This window comes from Aptenodytes forsteri, unplaced genomic scaffold, assembly GCF_000699145.1.
Source record: "Aptenodytes forsteri isolate BGI_AS27 unplaced genomic scaffold, ASM69914v1 Scaffold95, whole genome shotgun sequence".
NCBI lineage: Eukaryota > Metazoa > Chordata > Aves > Sphenisciformes > Spheniscidae > Aptenodytes > Aptenodytes forsteri.
Genome location: NW_008794624.1, coordinates 773,688 through 798,806, shown reverse-complemented (window position 1 = coordinate 798,806; position 25,119 = coordinate 773,688). Strand labels below are relative to the sequence as shown.

The 25,119-nt window shown below is 41.3% G+C and overlaps 1 protein-coding gene across 3 annotated transcripts in view; it reads right to left on the bottom strand.

Annotated features, from left to right (window-relative positions):
* Positions 1-12,451: 12,451 nt before the first annotated feature.
* The window catches only part of METTL11B (methyltransferase like 11B), a 21,157-nt gene continuing 8,489 nt past the window's right edge, over positions 12,452-25,119 (bottom strand). The window contains exons 2-5 of one of the 3 annotated variants that reach the window (XR_657286.2): positions 23,650-23,825; positions 17,857-18,106; positions 14,433-15,221; positions 12,452-12,582 (exon numbers count right to left, since the gene is read on the bottom strand). Coding sequence is in view for 2 of the 3 variants with exons in the window: in XM_009273293.2 (XP_009271568.1) it covers positions 14,947-15,221; positions 17,857-18,106; positions 23,650-23,825 (701 nt within the window). In the remaining variant the exon portion in view is untranslated. Of the gene's footprint in view, positions 12,583-13,836; positions 15,222-17,856; positions 18,107-23,649; positions 23,826-25,119 lie in introns of those variants that run through there. The other 2 variants (XM_009273293.2, XM_019470497.1) reach the window with 2 other exon arrangements.

Here is a 25,119-nt window from a genome sequence, read left to right as displayed (position 1 = left end):
AATCTTTCTCTTTTATGACCACATGACTTCACCCCCTCGTGTGAGTGACAGTACCCATTAGACTAGACTCTGATGCAAAACAGCTGTGTGGAGAGAAGGGGAGGAAGGGAGTGGGGAACAGCAATTTAGAAAACAATTAAGAACATCAATTCCAATTCATTTGCTTGGCCAGGATAAGTAATTTCTAAGAGGTAACTTGATCTGTAGCGGACTGAGATTAAAGGCGAACTCCATTATCTCTAGTTTACAGTCTAGAGGAATTTGTTTTAACTGGTTACCAAGGAGGCTGCATGAAAAAAAAAAAAGAAAAAAAGAACCTTTGCCTAAAAATGTCTAAAAAATCCTCCTGATTTCTTCTTTTAAAGGGCACGCATAGATTTATTAACTCTCTGAAAGTATGGTTGCATTGCGTTGCAGGAGGAACAGTTCAGCTTTTGAAAACAGAATCCCTGCCTGCAAGAGCTGAGAGATGCATTTCGTCAAAACCAATTATGCCAGTTTTAAACTGCTGTTAAGATTTTGGTGTAAAGATAGACAAGAAACATGAGACATGGGGTTCAGAAGCAGATTCAGCATTCTGCAGAGGAAGCAGCAGCGTCTGGAAGAGAACACAGTGAGCTGAGCACCAGGCAGCCCTAAGTTTTCTCCTTCTGACTTTGACACTGCCGCATTCTCTGGCTGTGAAAGGCGATTCCCCACACTGCTTTACCACTGCTGTGAGCAAAACAGTGGTAAAGTACTCGGACACCTCTCAGAGGTGCTGTGAGACTCCGTGAGTAAATACCCCAATGTCCCTTTGAATACCGAGAGCCTGAACCCAGGCACGCCGTAGCAAGGGGTTGTGACCCAGCAGACACCAAGTTTTCTCCTGTATTCATGCTAGCATGTGGGATGACACCAAAAAGCGAGTATGTGAGTGGGAGAGCCACTGATTCTCTACTGTAGAAACCCCACACTCTAGGGCTCTCCCCTTCCACCTTCTTCAGCTCTCAGTGCTTTGCCACAACCCTGTCTCTCCGTCTTTGCCCCAACTCCTGCAGGCCTTGATCTCTCATCCTTGTTTTGCAAAATACAGTGCTGTCAAGAAGCCAAGATGCCCTGCAACTCCAGACCATCAAAATGCTTCTCAGACCATTGGAATTATCACTTGGAAAGCCCTGGTACTCGTCCTGGGCATTTCTCCCAGGAACCCAGAAACAGCAGCCATTGTGCTTACAGGAACATAGAGGCCACATGCGTCTCTGGATCTGACGTGAGGAGCTCAAGGGTGGGGTAAAAGCAGACATGGAAAAAAACATCCGTGAGCTGGCTCGAAGTTCAGGGTTGGCCTTGGATCTGCATTTCCCTGGCTGGACCCAGACTTCTACCTCTCCTGTGCAACTTTCTTTGTCTTAGGGACAAACCGCACCGCTGCCATCATGAAACAGCCAGCCTGCGCTTTATACAGCTGCATCCCTGTTAGCTAGCTAAGACTCTGGGGTGATGTAATCACCTCAGTGGAAATAGGAGCTGAAGAATGTGATGTGACGAATTTTCCCGGACCACCAAATAAATTAAAAAGTAGGCTCCCAGCCCAGAAAGGTTACCCTCCCAAATAAACATGTCCCAGCCTCCCTTCCTCACACACACTTACCTTCTTCCACACCAGGAAGCTGAGCTCCTCACAGACTCCATTACAGGCCCAGAATGAACAGGTTCTTCCAGCCAGTTGGCATCTCCTGAACAGTAATTGCTTTGGTATGGGCATCTGAGAACAAGACAGAACTGTATACACTAGAAATATTCTCTTTGCATAAACTTCTCAGTAGACTTACTTTTGTCTTGTTGCCAGGAAATGTATTTGGGGCCTCTTGCTAACTTCACATTTCTTTGATTAGACGGGCATGGGCAGTTTGTTCCAATAGTTATAGGGAAAACAGCAATGAGAGGAACTGAGAAACTGGAAAGCCCTCTCTAAGCACATCAGCTCTGCAACAGCGCATGAGACCATCCTACTCCACCATCCTTCTTGTGACAGCCACACTTCCAAGGGTTGGAAAGGAAGGGGGGGAACTCATCTTGCAAATGTGCTTCTCTGGAACAGGGAATGTCATGGTAGATAACCTTACAACCTGAGATCATTTAAGCAACACAATGCAGTGAGCTCCAGGGTGAAAGAGGGGCCATTCCACAACCAACAGCAACAAGCGATTGGGGGATTCGGCAAACAGCCAAAACTGGTTGGTTGGGTGGGGCAGGAATTTAAGAAAGCAAGAATATAGTCAGACAAATTGGAGTGCGGCCAGGAAACGTGAGTTAACACCTCTCCTCTGCCAAAGAACACCACTAGGTCTGTAGTGACAGTGAATGGCCAGGGCCTTGGCCTCACAGTCTGCTCAAAAACCTGCAAGGTGGGACATGCAGATTCTGTGCCCAGTTCAGGTCATGATTACCTTGTGGCATGAGACAAGGCACTTAGCTTCTCTCGGCCCCAACTTGTCTGTACGCACAGGTCTCTGGGTGCACTCGCCTCCCTCCTGAGGCTCAGTAACAGTTTGTTAAATGCCTGGTTCTCTTACGAGGCAAGGTGATCCAGAGAGTGCAAAAAGCACTTTATTTTTTGTCCTGGAGAAACCAGCTTCTTTCGGAGTCTCACTCATTAAGACAGCAGCCGTTGTAATCCAAGCTCCTTTGACGGAAGGGGTAAGTGTGGAGATTGCCAAAGGGAGGATTAGCTGATGGATGTCTTGAGCTGCAAGGGTGTCTCATATGGATTTGAGCAGGATTTTCACCTCAGCCGTCCTGGCTGGAACTCCCGTCCTACCGTACCAAGACACTCTCCTTGCAGGCCCTGCTCTGCCTCTAGCAGCAGTGAGGTCCTGGCTGAGGGCTGGTTGCTAGCTGTCATTCTCAGCTCCCTTGTGAAGGAAAGGTACATGGCACGCCACAGAAAACCTAGCCCCAGCCTGTGAAAACTTACCTGTTGTACTCATAGGGAAGTGGCAGCTTTGTCCAGAGATGGGATTGATTCAGGTGGGATTCCCAACTTGGCTACTCAGTGATACGATGCTCCGGGCCACTGTTTTCCCTTCTACAGTAGGGATTACCATATGCCCCTCTCTGCACTGTCTCCTTTGAGACCTATGAATGAAAGTGCTGTAAGCTGCTTCGTGCTTTTAGGCCTAACCTTAAGTAGAGACATTTAGAAGGCACAGTTCCAACACATATTCCTAGACTATGCGGTAGGCAGCAAGTTTCTCGGTATTCCCCAGTCAAAAGGAGTAGCACAATCCCTGTTTTTCTCCTATCTGTGACTGCCTTCTCCTTACTCATCACCTTTGGCTTGATCTTTGATTTCTGCCACTGTGCTTCTATAGATACATCAGGCTATTTGTGTGCACTTATTTTTATGGGACAGAAAGGAAGGACACGATCTGCAAAGCCAGGTTAGACCCACTTCTACATTCTCTAGTTATGTGAGAATTTTCATTTTGAAAGGACAACTTTCTAACCTTCACGATGCGGTTAAGCCTTAAAGGGTGTTAACTAGAAGCACAAGATTATTATTTCCTAAAATGTCATTATTTGAAAGCCATTCTCACAGTGGGGTGTTTGAGGATGAAAATATTCCAGCCTGTCAAGTCTCCCGCTTTCTATGTCAAACACCCCACTCCTTTCCCACCACCACCGTTGCAACTCACACATGCCCAGCATGAGGCCACAGCTTCTTTCTGGCTCCTGATCCCAGGTGCTAGGGGCTGCTCTGTCCACTCTTGTCTGACAAGCACGGCACAAAGCTGGAGGGTAGCGAGGCACTCTATGCCGCTGTCTGTGTGCTGCCAGCTGCCCTAGCGCTTCTTTATCACACAGGATTACAAACCCATCCGTGGGTGGGTGTCCACCCTTCTGTCACAGGACCCAGTGGAGCAGGGTATAAGACTGCTTGTAATGTTATTGTTAAGAGGTTCCCTTGGGTTGTTTTTAGCAGAAATTTTAGTTGCTTGTTTTCCAGCAGAGGATCAGTTACAAAAACAACACTAAGCAGAAAGGCTTTTTTAGAGCAAGGGTTGTGTTTATCATGTTAATTTCAGGGAAAGTTATTTGTGAGGAGGGAGGAAGTAGCTAAATCCTTGTTTACCATGCTGGAAACCCAAGTCCCCTCAGTTTACACAAATAAGAGAGAAAATGGCTCAGGGGTATGAGCACATGACTGTGACTAAGGAGAGCTGGGTTCTGTTCCCTGCTCTAACGCATACAACTCTCTAAGGCCCCTCTTCCCTCAAGGTGAGATTCAGCTCATTTAACATTAGGTATATGGTCCCAGCTGAAGACCAGCAGCAGAGAGAGACAGGATATTCCTAACGTCAAGTTTTTCCACTAGCATCAGATGGACTGAAAAGTCTTGCAGAGGTACTGGCCTTGCTTCTCTGATTATTAGGTAGTTCCAATAACCAGTTGGACTAAGCAGCTGAAGTAAAACGCGATGAAGGTAACTCTGCTTTCTGGGGTTCCCATACATGCAATGAAGCTAACTAGTACTTCCCCACCTGACAGTGAGGTGGAAGGGATCAATGTACTAATTATTATAACATGCTGTAATGCTGAGATGCTGGAGGCCATAAAAGCCTGACTGTAAGTAGATCTGTCTGCCTGAGAAGGCAGCAATGGAAGGTAGTCCACTGGTTCCTACATCCTTTCTCTTTGGTACATGCACCTGTCCTGGCTGTTGCATGGCTGGTTTGGATCACCGCAATGATGTGCTCAGCCATCTTTTGTGAGGTGGTATTTCTCTCCTTGCTGTAGTAAGGTGGTATTATTTCTCTCCTTGCTGTAGAGAGTGCAGTCTGTTGGGGGAGACAGGACAAAGCTGCCTGTGCTGAAAGAGCCCAGAAAAAGAGGTCATTAGTTACTGATCTCAGCTACATTAGGGCAAAGGCAGGGTTTGCTCTGCCCACTGAAATCAGAATTACTGCATGCTGCAAACTGAAGGCACTATCAGACATCAGTTTGGGGATCTGCAAGATCTGGGAGAACAGAAAGTCAGAGACTGAATCCTACCTGAGCAGTGAACTGACAGTGTAGGGTGAGAAAGTACTCACTTGCTCAGGGTCCCTCTGCCTTGGCACCTAGACAGTTAGGGATGATATATAGCCTAATCACAGGCAGGGAGCAAGTCAGATAGCAGAGTGGCTCTACAGCCACTATCCAAACAGGAGTCTCTTCAATGGCCTACATTTTGCCTTTGGTAAGTGGTCAGGGCTGCCTCTCTCACCAAATCAAGGCAGCCCAAATATGGTTCCTCTGGGAACGTTAATGTTTTACTGAATCACTTAGTTTCTCCTGATGACTGTTGCTTCAGAGTCTCAGCTGCTGGATCCCAGTGGGGATTTTGTTGATGGGGGTTTATTGACTTCTTTTTACCTTGAAGTTACTGCAGTGGTGGGAGTCACAGGTAACTCCTGGAGTCTGTTTATTTTATGGGTTGGATTTTTAAGAGTTTGCCAATGGTACCCTGATTTTAGGAGAAGCCACTTGTTTATTTAGCAATGCACACATGTACTGATCCATAAATAAAACTAGTGTGTTATTTAATAAGACCCAACAGAGGGTCAGCCCTGGCTCATTGGTAAACCGATCAATCCAGAGTGCAAAAAGCACCCCTCAGGAAACTCATCATGTCTATCTGTGGGAGGTACAAGCCAAACATCGGCATAATTTTGTACTCCACTGAGTTTTCAGGAGTATCCGTGCCCATACCTTCTGAAAGGAAAATGCTAAAAGGTCCAAGATGGAGTAATTTCCAACAACCTTCACTTTGATCCTCAGTAGAGGCTTTCAGAGTTGTAAGATTTTTACAGCTGGGGCTGCAGATCCAAGTTCTGCATCTGTGGGAGAAAGAACAGACTTGAATGCACTGAAGACTGGTCTCATGGTGGGGTCCATGAATTCCCATACACTCGAGCTGGAATTCATCTCACTTCACTTAAACACCTAAGAATGACTTGTATGAACCTAAGACAGTCCTGTAGGCTTCTTCTACAGTTGAGTATATGGGGTAACCATCGCAGGAGGGAAGAAGCTTTCTGGGAGGAGCTGATCTCTCCCCAGTGACAATCATGGGATGTCTTGACAATTACCTTAACCTCAGACAAGTGTCTCTTAGATGTCCAAATTAGGTGAGAAGCATCTCACGCCTGGTATGCCCTGTGATTACATGCAGCCATAGAGAAGGGAGCCACAAGGTCATTAAGTCATCTTAGCTGATCCTATGTACCACATTACAAAATCCTCACATGACTGAGAGGCTTAAGATACAACCAACATAATTCAAAGAGGCTAGGGCAGATCTGAGTGGGTTTTACAAGTAAGACATGCCAGGTGTCACCCAAGGGATCCTGCCATGGAGTCCTGGGATGGAGCCAGGTTGAGCAGAAGACATCCAATGCTGATGCAGCAACAAGTTGCCTTGGTAAATGGTGCTGGACCATTTCTTTGCGTGGCTGGGGATCCTCATTACATAGCGGCCCCTGTTCCACTGCAGCAGATGCCTTATGAAAAGCTGGCAAGCCACACATATTCCAAGGACCACAGGTCACCTTGGCTAATACAAACTGCATATATACCACATGCATGCGTATACATCTGTAAAACTGTTAACCGTGTGTGTACACACACAGATAAATCTTCCAGAAATTTTGAAGCTAGATCTGTGATTTTTGACTTTCTGGAATTGATGATGCTGTATGTTTGTTATTCTGTTATTGGAGGAGTGTGGGAGGATTTCCACGCTGGAGTATTGCCCCAGCAGCAGTGGCAGCAGGAACTGAAGCTGCTCCCAGCAGTGTCAGGCTGCACGTGCATATAGAAGGCTGCTCAGAAAGTGTTGCATACCACTTTGTAGAGGCTTGACAGCACTTGTGGCCTGTGTGCCACTGTTTGGGAATCTCTGCTATAGATCTGGAAGAAACAGTCTCTGAATCCGGATTTTACATTCACAGGGCATTGTCAGAGGTTAGGGAGAGGGGAACAATCAGGCATAAAGTACCTACAAGTCAGTTCAAGTCACTGTAAAGTGAAACAGTTGAACGGAGCTTTCAGAAGGACTTTGCCATTGCTTGGATCTTTAATACATCTATCCAGAATGGGATGAATGCATGGGCCTGCCATGAATGTCTCCTGCATGGGCCAGTTTTTCTCCACTGACTGCAAAGAGAGCCTGGACAATTATCTTGGATGAGACATCTATATTTAGGTGTCTGAAATCAAGTGAGATTATTTGTACCTAAGATGCCTACAACTCTCTGAGGGGGTTTCAGAGACATGCTGATGCTAAACTTTGATTGAATTGGCCAAACACTTTAGAAATCCCTCTAGATGCCTACCTCTACTGACAGGCACCTAAATGCTTTCAAATCTGGTCTCCTAGATAATTCTGAAAATGTAGTCTTGTGTGAAGCTGACGTTCCTACAAGCCATATCTTCAGAGATGTACAGGCATTCAAAGACACCAGTAGATATCTGCTAAGCCACAGTGTGCTTTCAGGAGTTCTGCATCTTCAAATGCCTCTAAAAACCTTAGTCTCAGGAGCCTGAAAATACCAGGACAGGTTGAAATGTCTGCAAATTCAACACTTTTGGAAGAGAGATACAGGGAAGAGAGACTTTCCACCAATTTTCTGTCTTTATTTTTGCTGCAGGCATACACCAGATTGTTCTTCCAATGCTTTGAAAGGAACAGAAGCTGTTTATGTTCATGAGCACAATGTTCAGCCTGAGCCCTCTCTTTGCAGGACATATCAGGTTGGCCTAATAAGCAGGCTAACCACAACCATGCTGTTTCAATCTGCTCCAAGCACAACCAGAATAAGTTTATGTCTGCCTGCAAAACACTCTGTAGTTCCTGTAGTGGCCTGATTTGTGGAGGTGTTAATCACTCGCAGCTACCACTTAGGTAAAGTTGTAATGTGGCCCAGATCACCCTTCTGTGCCTCAGTTTCCTTATCCCAAACATGCTTCATGGTCTAGGGATGTATAGTGTCATACAAATACTGTTATTTATGGTGATGATGAGAACGTGAGCTTTGTTTGGTACAAAAGTCTGGGAGTGCCTACTTGACATCAATTGAAAGAGACAGGTATTAACCTGTATGTTTGAAATACAGCGTGTTGTTATTGCTCTCAGATAAACAGAATTACCTCCTCTTAAAATCAAAGGTAATCTGTTTTACTTCACTGAGATGTGGTGATGTCCACAGAGAACAAATCATTTTTGGCAAGTGGAGGAGGGATTTTCTTGGCAAGTTGGAAGAAGCATCAAAGGAAGAAAAGAGGGATGGGATGCAACACAACTGGTTTTAATCACACATAACAGTCAAGTTCCTCTGGACAGGCCTACTGTCTGATATGCCATTGTAAACGCTCTGGGGAGCCTGGATTAAGAGAATGGAAAAAACAAGTGAATGGCATAAAGGTACTCAGGGCACTCAGTGAAATAACTGGCAAAGCTTTTGTCAGTTGGCATTACGCAGTGATATATTGCTCCCATTAATGTAGTGCCCCGGTACCATGACTTTGATTTTTAATGGGCGTTTGGTTATCCAAGTCCATGCCTTTTTCTGGTTTTGAACAGTACAGTTCCTCAGATCACACTGCACTTCTGTTTGACATTAAAAATGAAGATGCTGGACTGGTTATAACAAGGATGCACTTTCATTCCCACTGTACAACCACCAGGGAGAGGGGAGACTCTCTTATTTCAAGCCAGTTCAGCTCTGAGGTGGTCTGAATTGCTCTGGAGGTGCCAGTTTCTTCTCCAGCCTAAGGTGGCTGCTCCCTAGACCAGGCACACTGCAAGCTGCCTGAATGGATAGGATACGTCTGGAGAAAAAGACCTTGGGCAAATACTTCTTGACAGGACTGTTCCTCTCGATATAACTGTTTCCTCTGGAAATTGCTGACTTGTTTCACTAAATTTGGGGGCAGGGGATGTACTGATTTTATTAGCGTATTCTGTAGGAAACTAATGTTTCACTTCAACTATTACAATACTATATAATGTATTATATTATCATCTCACATAACATGTCAGTTTAGACTAGGTTATATAAAATCCAAACAAGAAAGTCAAACGAAAAATATTTGATATGATCATTTCAGTATTTCTGAAACAAAGTATTTTAGAACATCCATTCAGCGATATGTTTCAAAATGATGGCTCTTTCTTCCAATTAGAAATGAAAGGACATTTGTAATGTCTGAGTTGCCTTCGGAACATGAACAGCTTGAGCTTTGATGGTTGCTGGAGCTGCACAGTTGGGATTGCTGTTCAGACTGCTATAATAATTGCTTCTGGACATTTTGTTTGGGTTGCAGTAGCATTTGGGGGCTACTGTCAGGGCTTGAGGATCTCTTTTTGCAAGGAAACTCACATTCATATAATAAAGATAATATTTGGCCTTCAGTCACACAGAATAGAAGCACTGGACCTGATATGGGGAAACCAAGCATTACCAAGAGCTTTGGTGGTGACGTGCACTTACTGCACTTTGGCTAAGCGTTTACTTGAGTAGTGGTTGCCTGGGAGAAACATCTGATTGAAGGACTAATTGGGTATTTCACTAATTACCTGTCAGTGGTGAATGAGGGCTTGAGCTTGAAGGACCCTGAATGTTCTGTGAACCTTGCCTCAGCCAGGTTCTTGATCTTCGATTAAATTTCTGGTAATGTCAAGATCGGGAACAAGTCTTAAATGATCACCAAACAAATGGGATTCAAACTCCCACTGCAATCTGATGAGCTAAAGACTTCTTTAAATGCATGGTTTAAATAACCTGAAAGTTGAGGCAGAGCAACTGAGTTGATTATCCAGTCTTTGAACACCAAAGAGCAGCTGATACATAGATGATTCCTAAGCAAGATCTTCTGTTTGAAATTTGTGATGGATTATTATTATTATATACTACGGTAGAGTCCAGAGAGCCCTGAACTTTTAATCCAAGAATGGCCCTTACCCAAATTCATGAACATTTAAGGGTGGCCTACACTGGTTGACTGGGAGTTCTTGAATTAAAATATACCTTGGAAAAGGAGGAAACCAAAATATTATTCAGTCTTCAGCATGCATTAAGCCCCTGGAGGGCTTGTGTTTCTTTACTCTTGAGGTTCATTATGTCACCAGAAAAGCTTTAATATTTTACTATGGAAGCAACATAGCCATGAAACATTAATTTCCAGGAATGTGGGAACCATGAAACATGGGGTTTTCTACTAAATTAAGATTTTATTTGTCTCTGTTCTCACATAGTTAAGGGAATCAATTTTCATTATATGTTTATGTCTATGTATTCTGGAAATTCAAATAGGAAAGATGTACAAAATAGAGGAAGAACATTTTTACCTTGAAAAATGTATTTCACTGATAACAATACCAGTCATTTATATTCTACATTTCATCCTAAACCACTTTGCATTCTATATCCATCTTGGAACCACGTAAAACAATATTATTTTACTTTGAAAGCAACATAGCCATGAAACATTAATTTCCAGGAATGTGGGAACCATGAAACATGGGGTTTTCTACTAAATTAAGATTTTATTTGTCTCTGTTCTCACATAGTTAAGGGAATCAATTTTCATTATATGTTTATGTCTATGTATTCTGGAAATTCAAATAGGAAAGATGTACAAAATAGAGGAAGAACATTTTTACCTTGAAAAATGTATTTCACTGATAACAATACCAGTCATTTATATTCTACATTTCATCCTAAACCACTTTGCATTCTATATCCATCTTGGAACCACGTCTCTCATTACTGAACTGCCCCCACTCTGGTGTGTAAGTGAACAGCTGATATATTCTACCCTGTGAGATGTGGCAGCTGTTTAGATTTGTATAAAATTGTTTACTTCCCTATTTCCACAATGCCGTTCTCTCACCATTGTAGTGACCAACACCATTCAGATACGCCTGGCACAGACACGATTGTACTAGGATCTCCAGCAGTCCCCAAGTATTCTGTGCCATGGCAGACGTCTCTGGCTGGAAGAAAAAATGGTGAAGGACAAATTAATTTGTAATCTGCGTAAAGGCCTTTTAAATATTCTCCTGTTATTGCTAACCAGTGTTACTAACTATAGGCCTCTTTCCTGTAAAACAAATGACTGGGTTTCCTTCAGATATCTGCACATACTCATATGCACGCAAAGACCACATCAGCTTTTAGCAGCCTCGGCAGAACGAAAGCAGTGTAGTGGCTTAAAGGGAGTTTGAAGCACTTAGTTCTGGGGACAATTCCAGAATGTAAGTGTTCACCTAGGGTTTTTAACAATGCTATATACTAAATTTGCATCCATTACCAGTTGATTAGAATGGAAGAACTAGCCAAAACATTCCAGAAGCATCTGTGTCATGGGAACCATAGGTTTCTAGGTTATATGACATGCCAGAATATTCACCAAATCACCAGGGTTGTTTTCCTTAATGCTACAATTAGCAATGGCACATTAAGAGAACAATTACTGGATAAGATTTGACGGCAGGAAGCCCTCTGCCATAAACTGGAAATTCTCAACATATGCAACCATATTGCTAGAGAAGATAAGTTATGCAATTAAAACCAAAACTGGAGTTTTGTTATCAAAGGATGGCAAAGTGTACTAAAATCCAGCTGAGAGGTTCCCTGATCTCATTATCTTCAGGCTTCTATGTGAGTTAATCTAACACAGACGACAATATTTGACACAGACAATTGTGCCTACAGTCACGTGGAGGATGTTTTATAGAACCCCTTTCCATCAGAACACGGAGGTTTGTCATAATGCAACTCTTTAAAAAGTCTGATAAGTTTTGCCAGAATTGCATTTCAAGGGAATAAAACACAATAAAAATTCTGACAGAGTCAGAACGGTCCATTCTAATGTTATAATTAATTTCTAAAATTTTGAACAAGTCATATTTAATTTGCTTTTTACTGCATTTAGTAATATTTTAAATGCATATTTTTTAAAAGTCCAATTCAAAACAAACATTTGATTTTGTCTGAATGAAAAATTTTAATCAATTTGGAAAAGTCTGTGGTTGTGTGGTTTTCCTTCACAAAGAATTTAAAAATTCTCCCTTCTTGTCCTCATTCAGAATGAAGCAGAATTTCAAATTCTGAATTTTTTTGCAAAATGAACTTCTGTCCTCCCACAGCGCTTTCTGTTCCTATATAGTCTGTGGTTGTGTGGTTTTCCTTCACAAAGAATTTAAAAATTCTCCCTTCTTGTCCTCATTCAGAATGAAGCAGAATTTCAAATTCTGAATTTTTTTGCAAAATGAACTTCTGTCCTCCCACAGCGCTTTCTGTTCCTATATGAAGAGGACAAGAAGCTTAATGTGTAATTTCTGTGAGTCTTAAGGAGATGGTATGTGTGTTAGTATTTTCAAATCCCAGCTTATACAGCTGCTGTTTGAATATATTTACTTCCCTATTTCCACAATGCCGTTCTCTCACCATTGTAGTGACCAACACCATTCAGATACGCCTGGCACAGACACGATTGTACTAGGATCTCCAGCAGTCCCCAAGTATTCTGTGCCATGGCAGACGTCTCTGGCTGGAAGAAAAAATTGGGAAGGACAAATTAATTTGTAATCTGCGTAAAGGCCTTTTAAATATTCTCCTGTTATTGCTAACCAGTGTTACTAACTATAGGCCTCTTTCCTGTAAAACAAATGACTGGGTTTCCTTCAGATATCTGCACATACTCATATGCACGCAAAGACCACATCAGCTTTTAGCAGCCTCGGCAGAACGAAAGCAGTGTAGTGGCTTAAAGGGAGTTTGAAGCACTTAGTTCTGGGGACAATTCCAGAATGTAAGTGTTCACCTAGGGTTTTTAACAATGCTATATACTAAATTTGCATCCATTACCAGTTGATTAGAATGGAAGAACTAGCCAAAACATTCCAGAAGCATCTGTGTCATGGGAACCATAGGTTTCTAGGTTATATGACATGCCAGAATATTCACCAAATCACCAGGGTTGTTTTCCTTAATGCTACAATTAGCAATGGCACATTAAGAGAACAATTACTGGATAAGATTTGACGGCAGGAAGCCCTCTGCCATAAACTGGAAATTCTCAACATATGCAACCATATTGCTAGAGAAGATAAGTTATGCAATTAAAACCAAAACTGGAGTTTTGTTATCAAAGGATGGCAAAGTGTACTAAAATCCAGCTGAGAGGTTCCCTGATCTCATTATCTTCAGGCTTCTATGTGAGTTAATCTAACACAGACGACAATATTTGACACAGACAATTGTGCCTACAGTCACGTGGAGGATGTTTTATAGAACCCCTTTCCATCAGAACACGGAGGTTTGTCATAATGCAACTCTTTAAAAAGTCTGATAAGTTTTGCCAGAATTGCATTTCAAGGGAATAAAACACAATAAAAATTCTGACAGAGTCAGAATGGTCCATTCTAATGTTATAATTAATTTCTAAAATTTTGAACAAGTCATATTTAATTTGCTTTTTACTGCATTTAGTAATATTTTAAATGCATATTTTTTAAAAGTCCAATTCAAAACAAACATTTGATTTTGTCTGAATGAAAAATTTTAATCAATTTGGAAAAGTCTGTGGTTGTGTGGTTTTCCTTCACAAAGAATTTAAAAATTCTCCCTTCTTGTCCTCATTCAGAATGACACAGAATTTCAAATTCTGAATTTTTTTGCAAAATGAACTTCTGTCCTCCCACAGCGCTTTCTGTTCCTATAAAGAGGACAAGAAGCTTAATGTGTAATTTCTGTGAGTCTTAAGGAGATGGTATGTGTGTTAGTTTTCAAATCCATATGAAGAGGACAAGAAGCTTAATGTGTAATTTCTGTGAGTCTTAAGGAGATGGTATGTGTGTTAGTATTTTCAAATCCCAGCTTATACAGCTGCTGTTTGAATATAAATCATAGATGCTTTTGGGTTACACTAAGACCCTCTGCAGTTTAGTAGAGTTGTTAATTAATACAATACTGTATTAGTTCTTCTTACAGTCTTACTACTAACACCCCATGAAATCCCATTAGCTCTGCATATGGTGCCAGACTTGTTCTGAATGTGGGAAAGAAAGAAATTTACAGTGGTATGAATAATAAAGAGAAGCTTTAAAGTGGTTTCCACTGTGAACATTTTGAAAAAATATTTTCCAGAATGTAATTTGTGGGGCAATCTTTTCACAAAATTTCAATGCAAACATGCATATATTTGTCATCTAAGTTTTCCTCTGGAGTGCGAAAACCCTTACGCACCACTATTGTTCTATGGCAGAAACATCAGGAAGATAAAGTAGTTCCTAAAAATGGAAAATTAACCAGGTTGTCTTATTGTCCAAACTGACAGAAATGCAAAAAAATAAATAAACAGCATAGCTGATGCCAACAAATGGATAAAACTTCCCTTACATTTTTGGTTTGAATATTTTAAAGTACAGATAGTGATGACAGTCGAAATTTGGGTTAGGTTTTCCAGAAGTTATTTGAATTTCCTGCTTCAGTGATCTGACAGATCCTTCTTAAATTCCAAGAAGATTAAAGTGACATAGTAAAAACCAGTCTTATTTGTTAACACCTCATACAGAACACTCCAAAATGTATTAGCCACTACAGAAACTTCAGACCTAATTATTTTCTATTAGTCGAGTTTTGTCCAGTATTGACTCCTTAATGAAAGAGAGATCTGACAAGGAGCTGTTAGAAAGGCTTTTAAAAATGGAGAGAATGATGAAGCAGGCAGGATTTAGAAGCAGACTATTCCCTGGAGAAGCTGGCTCAATTGTAATTCTCTCATGATCCTTTAGGAGTTGCTGCCCTAGAGTTGTAGTAGTAGCAGTGCATGGTTAGGATTCTAGTAGACGCTTTTCTCCTTCCCAGTCCTGCGGTTCATCCATAGTCCAGTCTCTGCAGTCTCACTATGCAATCAGGAATGGCCAGGGCCTTTCTGCATGGCCAACATCCAGACAGGGACACACTGCTCAGGGAATCCCTCCTGCCTCTCCTCTCGTAGGATGGTGAGTCCACTCATTTCAACGAGGCTGTGGAGGATGTTCAGGTCTCGGATCACACTACTATCCAGACAATCCAGGATACAGCCCTCCCTGGCTACATTGTCCTTGAGAATGATAACACCATTATCCTTCAAGCCATTTTGGCACCGGATGAGAAACTCCAGGAGATCTTTATCTGTCAGATATCCTACAGATGAAAAGATGGAAAACAGATCACTATTAACCATTCAAACAGACTCCCCCTGCACACATCAGAATGGTGCCTCGTTCTGAGTCTCCATACCCTATTTATTGCAGAAGTTCTAGTCCTGCCAGATTTAATTATGACGTATTGGGCAAATCAATGAGATCAACAGTTACAAACTCAAATCAATATTTAGGATCCATATTAGTAGTAGCAACAGATGTGGACAGAAGTCAATGGGAATAGTGGAGAAAATACTGGGTGCTGAAGGGTTCTTTAATCTGGTGGTTAAAGTCATAATAAGAATCAGTGGCAGGAAGCCGGAGCCAAACAAATTCATATTGGAAATAAGTGACAACTGTTTAACAGTGTAAGTAATTACCCATTGGAAACTACCAACAGAAGTGGTGTTTACCACCTATTGAAGTCCTCAAATCAAACGTGGTTGAATTTCTCAAGATATGTTTTAATTGAACACAAACTACTGGCTCAGTACACGGGTAAAGGAATGAATATAACAGCTTGTGATATAGAGTAGGTCAAACTAGATAATCTAACAGTCCCTTCTGTCTTTTAATGCTACAAATCTCTGTAACTTTGTGTAACATTATGTACCCATCAAAGGAGTTCTGGATCAAAGATCCAGTGAGGAATGCAAGGCCTTCCAAACTGCCAAATAAACTCTTTATATGACCCCATACTGTTGTGCTTTCTGCATATACCATATACATTTTAAAATAGTACTTTTTTCAGTATGTTATTGAGATTGTGTTTTTTATCCTTCCTTCTCAAAGATCAATACTTCTGTTGAGATCAGTAGTGCAGGGTTCAGAGAAGAGCAAAATGAGAACTCTCACATGTGAAACATCTAAAATGAATTAACAAGGACAGGTGGTCAGAAACTGAATGGAAAACTTGAAAAAAATAATCGTTTGTATTTTCTAGTCAAAATATTTAGTTTTCTTGATGGAAGATTTAAACTTTTATAAATGGAAGTTGTCGTTTCAAAACCACATTTTGACATAGTATGTCAGGTTTCTTTAACCACCCCCCAGAAAAAAGAAAAAGAAAAAAGCCCCAAAGCCTAAAGCTGAAAACCTTTCAAGTTGAAGGAAAATGGTAATTTCTATATGAAATGTAAACTTGCGTTTTTATTTTTTCATAAAATAACAGCCTGGGCTCATATACTTACGCATACATAAGACAAATCAAGATTGCATTGGCAAGATTCATTGAAGCTTTTGAACACCTAATTTGGAACTTAATGTTCTCTTAACTTAGCTTTTAGCCTAGTTTCCTAAGAAAATGAGATCTTCGTGGTGTTGCTCTTTACCAGACAGTTCTGCCCTTGCTCCACCAAAAAGTGTTGAGCTCGTTGGCATATTTCTGCCAAATTCAAGATAGGGGTAGAAGTTTGATTAATACTTAAGATCACTACATATTTCATTGAAATTGATGGAGGAAGGAGATTCAGATCTGTGTTTATGCTAAAGAAAAGGCATATGCTCCCTTCGTTAGCAGCCACATAGCTGATCAGCATAGCCTCAGACAAGTCTTAGCTCATTCAGTCTCACATTGACTCCGATTTGCTCAAAAGATGAGGCAGGAGCTACATTTACTGCAATGACTGGTTATTCAAGAAAAGCAAAAATACAAAGGAAAATGATATTGTTCTGAAGCAATTTGCTTGTACAGCTATAAAGACCTGTTCTAAGAAGCTCAGTTTCATTACTTTTTAAGACTTTGTGTAGAGGACAAATAAGTGTTCCTGAAAAAAAACATCTCCTGTGCTAATCTCTCTACCTTTATCTTTCTTTTTGCCTAGCAAGAAACTATCTATCTCCAGGGTTTTGGAGAGAAGGAGTTGTTCAGGCCTCCTCTTGTGCTTTAGAATAATGACTTCTGCCAGCTGAAACTGCACCGTGGACACTTAGGTTCACAGATTAGGAGAAAACCTTCTTTCTGGAAGGACAGTTAAGCACTGCAGCAGGTTTTCTAGCAAAAAATTAAGAACCTTTTTTTTTTTTGGTGAGGAACATAGCCCACATTATCTTATCGCCAGTCTGCTGCTCTTAATGCTGCAGGGCATTCACTGGGGTGGCTGCAGGAGAAGAAGCAGATATTTCTTATATGAGGGGGTACTGTGGGACATACAGCTAAGTGAACCTGTTTGATAAGCACGATCTGGTTTATAGGTATTGGTGATTTCACTATGGCTTTTTTCAGATTGTTTCCTGAAATACCCCCAAGTCTGGATAATCATCAGATTCAGAAATCCCTGCTCACAGGTGAGGCCAACCCCGTGTATGTGTCTGCAGCACTGGCAACTAAGAAGGAGGATTCCTGCTCAAGAAAACCCATATATAAGGCCTACACCTGAGCTGCACCTTAGCATACAGGCTACTCTCCAAGAACATGTACCTTCCTCCAGTACGTGACCTAAAAAACCCCAACTTGATTTGTACCCACTGTGCATGTGGCTGGGGAGAACTCTCAGAAGTCTCTTGTGAGACTTTAGGAAGCAGTCCCAAAGATTTGAGAACCTCCTTTAACAGCTGCACCATTCTTTTAACATAAACTTCAGCACAGGCTGTATAGTTCTTTGAGATGCTGGGCTGGTGAATCATGCTGAACTAACCTGAAACCCACTGAATCCAGATGACATCATATCTTTGTGGGGCTGGAGTGAATTCCTGGAGGCTTTTGCAATAATACATCTCTACTCTGTCCTCCTTGCCCTGCAGGTAGTTCGGGACCTCAGCCAGGAAATTCTCCATCATATCCACCAGTTCCACGCTCTTGAAAACTGGTAACAGGACATGCTTGCTGATACGACCTATCCCAGAGCCGCAGTCCAGGGCGCGGTTGGTACCAGCTTTCCCCACCCCCTGTGGGATACAAGAAAATCATTTGAAATCTGAAAAATACCACCTGAAAGATGATAGCAACTGTGTTACCCGCTACGGCCTTTAGTCCACCAAGCCTAGGGTCTTGTCTCCTTATTTGTGCAGGGCTGTTCTGAGATTGATGAGAACCTGGGACAGTATCAATACAGCTTTGGGTACCTATGTGAGCCGAGCTGGGTGGCTATGTTCCCAGGCTGCTGTTGATGGGACTTCATCATTGCAGCCCTGCATTTATTGCTGTACAATAAGGTTTTGCTTGGTATAAGAAGAGACATAATATTTCACAAGCTCCTAGCTTTCTCAGAAGATCCACTGGTCTTTGTAAAGTCCTTGCAACTTCATCTGTTAAATATTCATACCTCACAGCCAACTACATGGCTAGATAAGCCTCATTCTGAGCCCTGTAAAGGCCTAACAAAAAAGTAAGCATATACCAAATACTGCAGGCAAGAAGTAACTTCTGCAGCACAGAACTCCCAAGGTGCCCATGGACATCTCTGCAGATACACAGCATCCTTGGGATCAGAGTGCACAGATCAAGCTGTGTTTGAATGAAGATCTTGGAGTTGTAGGTAACTTATGACAACTCAAAACGTTTGGACTGGAGCATATACAGAATTTCTTTTTTAGGCACAGAGACAAGAAAGATGATTGAGTAGATTTTGCTTAACTGTTCTTTTTTGCTTCACAAATATAATCTCTGGACAGAGATCAGACATGAAAAAATGTGGCGTAAAGGCTATGTCTATGAGAAAATAATGAGTCACTGTAAAAGGAGCTTTATAATGAAAGCTGTATTTCACCCCTAAAGCTTCCATTCTACCTATAAAAAGGCTCTTAAGAGCCTGCTGCTGTTCTGTAAAACAGAAATTTTAAGTTTGTACATGTACTGACTGTGGGATTGGAGCTCCCCTGGCCAAAGTTATCTTTTAAACAAATATATTAAAAGCAAATGTAAACACCTTTTCCCTGTCCCCTGGAACTGAGTGTTGAAGTGAAAGCTATGGGCCAAAGTCCCTGCTGCAACTTCACTGCTCTTAACGGAAATAAGCCCAGAAAGAGTCTTGCTCTTCCTGCTTATTGGGAGACCCCCTCTGTAATGACCAAGAATAAATCATGTAACTCACCGCTTTTTTGGCCTTGCTTCAGTGGGTAATTCAGTAGATTATTAAGGTCAAAGGACAGTACTGTCAATGACATGACTATGAATAGCCCAGCTGAGCATCTGGTTACATAGAGTAACTGTAGAAAGAGCACAAGGACCTCAAAGGCTCTCACCAGTCTCCAGGGCTGCTGGTCCCAATTTGTATACCTAGGAAGATTAATCTCCCGATGTGTGCAAGAGTCCACAAGCCTTCAACCCTATCGGACTCTGGAGACTACCTGTTTGTAGTTAGCCAGAAAATGTGAGTCATTCTTCATTCACAGGCTGCACTTAGGAGCATGTGGCTTTTACTGAGGACCAGACTAAGCTGTAACAAGGAGTTCATGAAAGGAGAAGGAACTGTGTCTTGGATCTTTACAAGGTGGATTTCCCTATTGTTTGCTGGCAGATACATACAGGCCTACACTGATGTGATTAAGCAAAAATCTTTGAGAAAGCTGGTGAGAAAACCAGGATGATTTACCAAAACAACTAACAGAATTCGACAAAAAGCCATATAACTTCTCTGACATTTGTGTTTCAGTCACAGTACCTCACTCGAAACACGGAATTCATCTCCCATGATGTGTCACGGCAAGGACCTCTGATGACACATCTCCATTTGCCATCGGGAAGAAGGAAAGGGGACAATTATGGGAGATGAAGCTTGATCCCACACTTCGCTGAAAGGGAGCAAGAGCATCAGGCAGTCAGTTGAGAAGCCCTGTGCAGCACCACAGCTCCGTTTGTAATGAAAATGTTGACATAATTCCATGTTCAGCTAATATATTTTCAGTTTGGAAGTGCTCAGAGCTTTGACAGGGTATTAACATTTTCTTTGGAAGGCAATCATTTTCCCAAAAGCCTAATTGAGTTGAAAATCAGACTCCTTATTTAAAAAAATAGTACAAGTGAAAATTTTAAGCCAGAACAGGCTTCAAAATTTAAGATTGACTGCTCCTCTGACTACCTGCTTCCCATTACTCAGAATCGCTATCATGTAGGACACATACACACCCAAAAATTCTTCTGTAAAGCTAAATAGGGCACTCACAAATTTCCTTAGGGATAAAAGAGCTGTGGAATATGTTCCTGATGCTACTTCAGATCTTGGAAGGGCAGGAAGGCAGTGTAGATATGTAGGATAAAAAAGAAATCAGAGTTCAAGAAATAATAGATAAAAATCACAGTGTTTTTTTTTCTAAATTAAAAAGAAATAAAAATCAGGTTTTCAACAACGTCTCTTCCATCCCCCTGATCAAACAGGAGAAAAATCACTTTCAAGAAGCTTTTCATTCAACAAGTAACCAATCAGGCAGGTGAACTGCGGGCAAGAAAGGGAGAAAGGGTTTAGGGCAGAAAGGGAGCTATAAGGTTAATATAATCTCTGTCTGTATTATTTCACACACCTATAGCTCACAACTGTTCCTGAATTAATGGTTTCTTTGTTTTCTTTGTTTCCTTTTTTACACATTACCTCCAGATGAGGCACTTGAAAACACAGTGTCTATGTGGACATCAAGGCTTTAACTGGCATTAATACATTGCCATAAATATGCAGTGCTATAGCTCTGCTGATAACCCTTCAAGTATGGCTGTACCTGAGACAGCCTATAGCTTGTCTGTACAGCACTGTTGGCTCAAGTAATGTTGTTCTTGGTTTGAGTTCTGCCCACACACACATAAAACCTCTTAACTTGAGCACAGTGGCACTTTTAACTCAGTTTGACTTGCCTGGGAAGGAGACAGGCTAAAATATAAGTGAAGTCCTTAGTCCTTTCTGTAATTCCTTCCATGCGCCCAGGCAAGATAAATTCTCCAATGGTAAAGAAATCTGTAGCTTAGTTTACAGTAGTGCTAAGAATCATGCTAAGAAATGCCATACATGAAGGTATGCAACATCAGTCATGTAAGGGAAATGTCACTGTGTGACATTTCCACACCAGCCAAACTAACTCAAGAGGGGTAATTTGAGTGGAACTGGGCAACTGTTTTTTAAGGAGCACTAGTTTTGCCAGAAAATAAAGTTTTGGAAGAATAAAACTCTCTGTGAAATTGATATTTCAAAGCTAGAGAACAGTTATAGCCAAAAAACATGGGAAAGAATGTTGAAAATGTCAAGATACTTCTTATTCACAACTTTCAAGGAAAAAAAAAATAACTTGTCAACTTTTCATTTCTAAACAGCATTTTTCATTTTGGAACTGACTTATATCTTGAAAACAAAGGGAAAAGTTTTTCAGAGGGTAAAACAATAAAAAAATTTAAGTGAAATATGTTAAGTTGATCTGAAATTAATTTTCCTATTTTCTGATTTTGTTAAACTTCTCTTTAAAAAAGAAAGTATAGTTTATATTAGGGTGAAGCAAATTGCTTTTGTCTACCTTGATCACCTTACTGGAAAAAAAAATTATTCATACAGCCATAAACTTGGGAAGACATAACTCAAATTAGCTTTAGAATAAAGTCACTACTACAGAAAGCCAGTAAATATCTGTATCTGGTCGAGTAGGATTCAAATTGCAGTAGTAAGAAAGGAAAGTAAACCATAAGTAACATAACCAATTGACTGGATCTCAACAGAAGACAGGCTTTAACAAACTAAATCAGAACTAGCAAAACAGGCAGATTCCTTTCTGTTCCTTTTTTTTTTTGTCTTGTTTGATCTTGGCCATTCAGAGTATTCTTTCTATCCCTGGCTAATAATAGGAGTAGGAACTCTGCTTTGGAGTATTTTGTATCTGTCATCACACCTGACGCATTGGGTATGATTTCTCTTTGGCATGTGAAACTCTGCTACAGACTGTACTTCTTTCCTTTTCGGGTCTTGGAGATGAGAAAGTTTAACAGTGTGATATAAACCTGCCGTTCAGGAAACTGAATCTATATGATGTCTAGGAAGCGTGAAATCTTTCTGTGAGTACACGCTTATGCACCACTTGAATTCCACAAATGTCCTTAAAACAAGACTTAAGTAAAATTTAAGGAATATGCCTTGAGCTGGCCCTAGACTCCTAAGTTGCATTTCATTTTTTCTGAAAATGCCATTTTAGTATCAGGTTCAGCTGCCTTGCTGAACTTCCTTTGTATTTTCTTATTTTGTGTTTGTAGAAAGCCTGATACAGCGAGGCTTTGAAATGTTGTGAAGCCTTTTTGCATTAGCATTAATAAAAATGACTGTTAATGAAAAAAATGTAGCTATTCACTTGTGTTTTGCTGGCTCACTGCCCCAAAAGCCTCCCTCTATCAGGTACAGCAAACTTTGCCATCAGTTGCCCTTCACTGCTATACAGGATTTCTATTTGTTGTTAAGCCACACTCATTTTCCATCCCAATCCATTTAAACTGTGCCCTTTTTTATACGCAACATCTAATTAACCTATTGAGCTTTTTTCCCATAGTAGATCATTAAGACTAAAAAAAGGTCATCTGGCTATCCCAAATTTGTACATTTGAGCAGAAAATGAAAGATCTATGGTAGCATTATATAGAACTAGTAATTTTCTGAGCAGGAGAACTTAAGAAATTTGGTTTCCTGGAGCTTTGTGGATTCTTTAGCATCTAATACTGTTGTTGAGCTAATTTAGTGGGCTTTTCCCCTGGGAAGAGGGAAGGGCAGTCAGAAAACCATAAGGCTGCACTTTTAAAGATTTGCAGATTCCCAGACACATTTAGGCATCAACAGGATTTTCAGAAACCTAAGTGCCAAAGTGATATTGCTATTGTAGGTGCTTTTAAAATCCCACTTGGCATCTCTTTGTATCTCAGGTCAAAGCAGACCTTTGAAGATGTTTAGAGACCTTTAGAAATCTACCTGCAAAGGTCCTTAGTGACACTGGAATGTTCAAGAAAAAAATACTTTTCCTAATGGGTAGCTTATTCCTAATGTTTGGGGAGGGGCGCAGGGAGGGCTGGGTTTTGTTGCAGCATTCTCAGAAATATCTATAAATAGGCAAAACAGAAACTTGGCATTTAGTCTCAGTTACTTTCCCAAATGGACTGCAGGAATTTGCACAGGCAAATCTCCCACTGAAGCCAGCAAGGATTTTATCATGAAAGGTCCCAGTCCTGCACTGAGAATTTATCTCCCACCCAAACACAGCTATAAAAACTCCTTGCACAATCGTCTTTGAAGCTTTGGAGCATAAGAAAGGGATGCAAAACAGGTAAATAATGACATATGGCCAGGCAAAATGTGTATTCATGATGATGCATGACCTGGCAGAATACATTACTAGACCCCATGACAGTCAGTTATGACCTGTGACTGCATATCAAATATTGACATACGGTGCCATTTAAAATATATGTGACCAGGCACAGTGCATGTCATTTATGACACAACACTGTTTCTTGCAGAAGATGGGATTAAATGACTCACCCCAACAAACTTCCTGAGAAACTCCCTGGAGGATTCAATGTCTGTATTGGAGAGCTCAATGTAGTCTCCCATCATGCCCTCTTCTGTGGCTGGCACCTCCCGGTAGAAGTGTTTGGCCCTGGCGTAGAACTGCATCTCCCCATTGATAACTTGACTTGTCAAAGCGTAAAGTTTCACTGCAAGCAGATAAATCACTATTTTATTGTTAATGACAGATATTTCTGGTTTAGTTTATTGCTCTGGAGGCACGATGGCCAAGATCTATAAACTTAAGTTGACCCTTCAAATGACCAAACCTCTGTTTCTAAAGTAAAGGTGGAAGGAAAGATGTTGGATTTAATCCTGCAAGCCCTTGAAGGGACACAGCCGCCCTGGGCAAATTCAGTGCCTCCCAGGCTCAGACATAATTTTTGTCATGACACTATGTTTAGACGTCAGTGAAAAATCATTCAAGTTTGAAGTGAACATGCATGCCAAAGAGAGCAAGGGGTTTGATTTTCTCCCAGAAAAGCTGTGGGCGGCATTTATTGCTATGCGGGGTCATCATTTCCGCTATCACAAACCTAACTGTTCTGCAGATTTCCGTATATGCTTTTTAGCCATTGACAGCTGCACGGAGAGTGCACCAAGGGACTAGATGAATGAGGCACTTGCTCTGGTTTATTTTTAGTGATACTGTACAGTCTGTGGCACTGCAAGTAAGCTGAACCAAAGAGCAGATGGTAGTCTCAGGCCTAAATGAGTATACGGGGGGCGAGACAATTTAGAAGGGACAGTCCTAAATTTTCATGTGTCACAGATTAAGGAGCGAGATAATCAGTGAGTGATATACTGGAAAGTTCCTGTGTGCCAGAGGCTTGGATGTTTCCTTTCATTGCTTGGCTATTTTGCTGGCAATATACAGCAATCATAAGTTTGAAGCTGTTTTATTAAAACCTGTGAGCTTTGCTGGGTAAAGGACTACCTTCCCCTATTCTTTAAAAAACTGAGGCCTATCCTCCGCATCCGGGGTCTTTCTATACTCGATGTGCATCGGCATATCAAAACTAGTTATGTTTTGCAGCTCAAAAGTTTGGATTGAGGCAGGCCATAAACAGTTTGCTCGGAAACCAGCACCTCTTACTATCTTAGAGACAACAAAAAATGTTTTTACAAATATATTAATGACAAAAAGAGAGCCAAGGAGAATCTCCATCCTTTATTGGATGCGGGGGGGAACATTGTCACCAAGGACGAGGAAAAGGCTGAGGTACTTAATGCCTTCTTTGCCTCAGTCTTTAATAGTCAGACCAGTTATACTCAGGGTACTCAGCCCCCTGAGCTGGAAGACAGGGATGGCGAGCAGGATAAACCCCCCATAATCCAAGAGGAAGCAGTCAATGACCTGCTACACCACCTGGACACTCACAAGTCTATGGGGCCGGATGGCATCCACCCGAGAGTGCTGAGGGAGCTGGCGGAGGAGCTCGC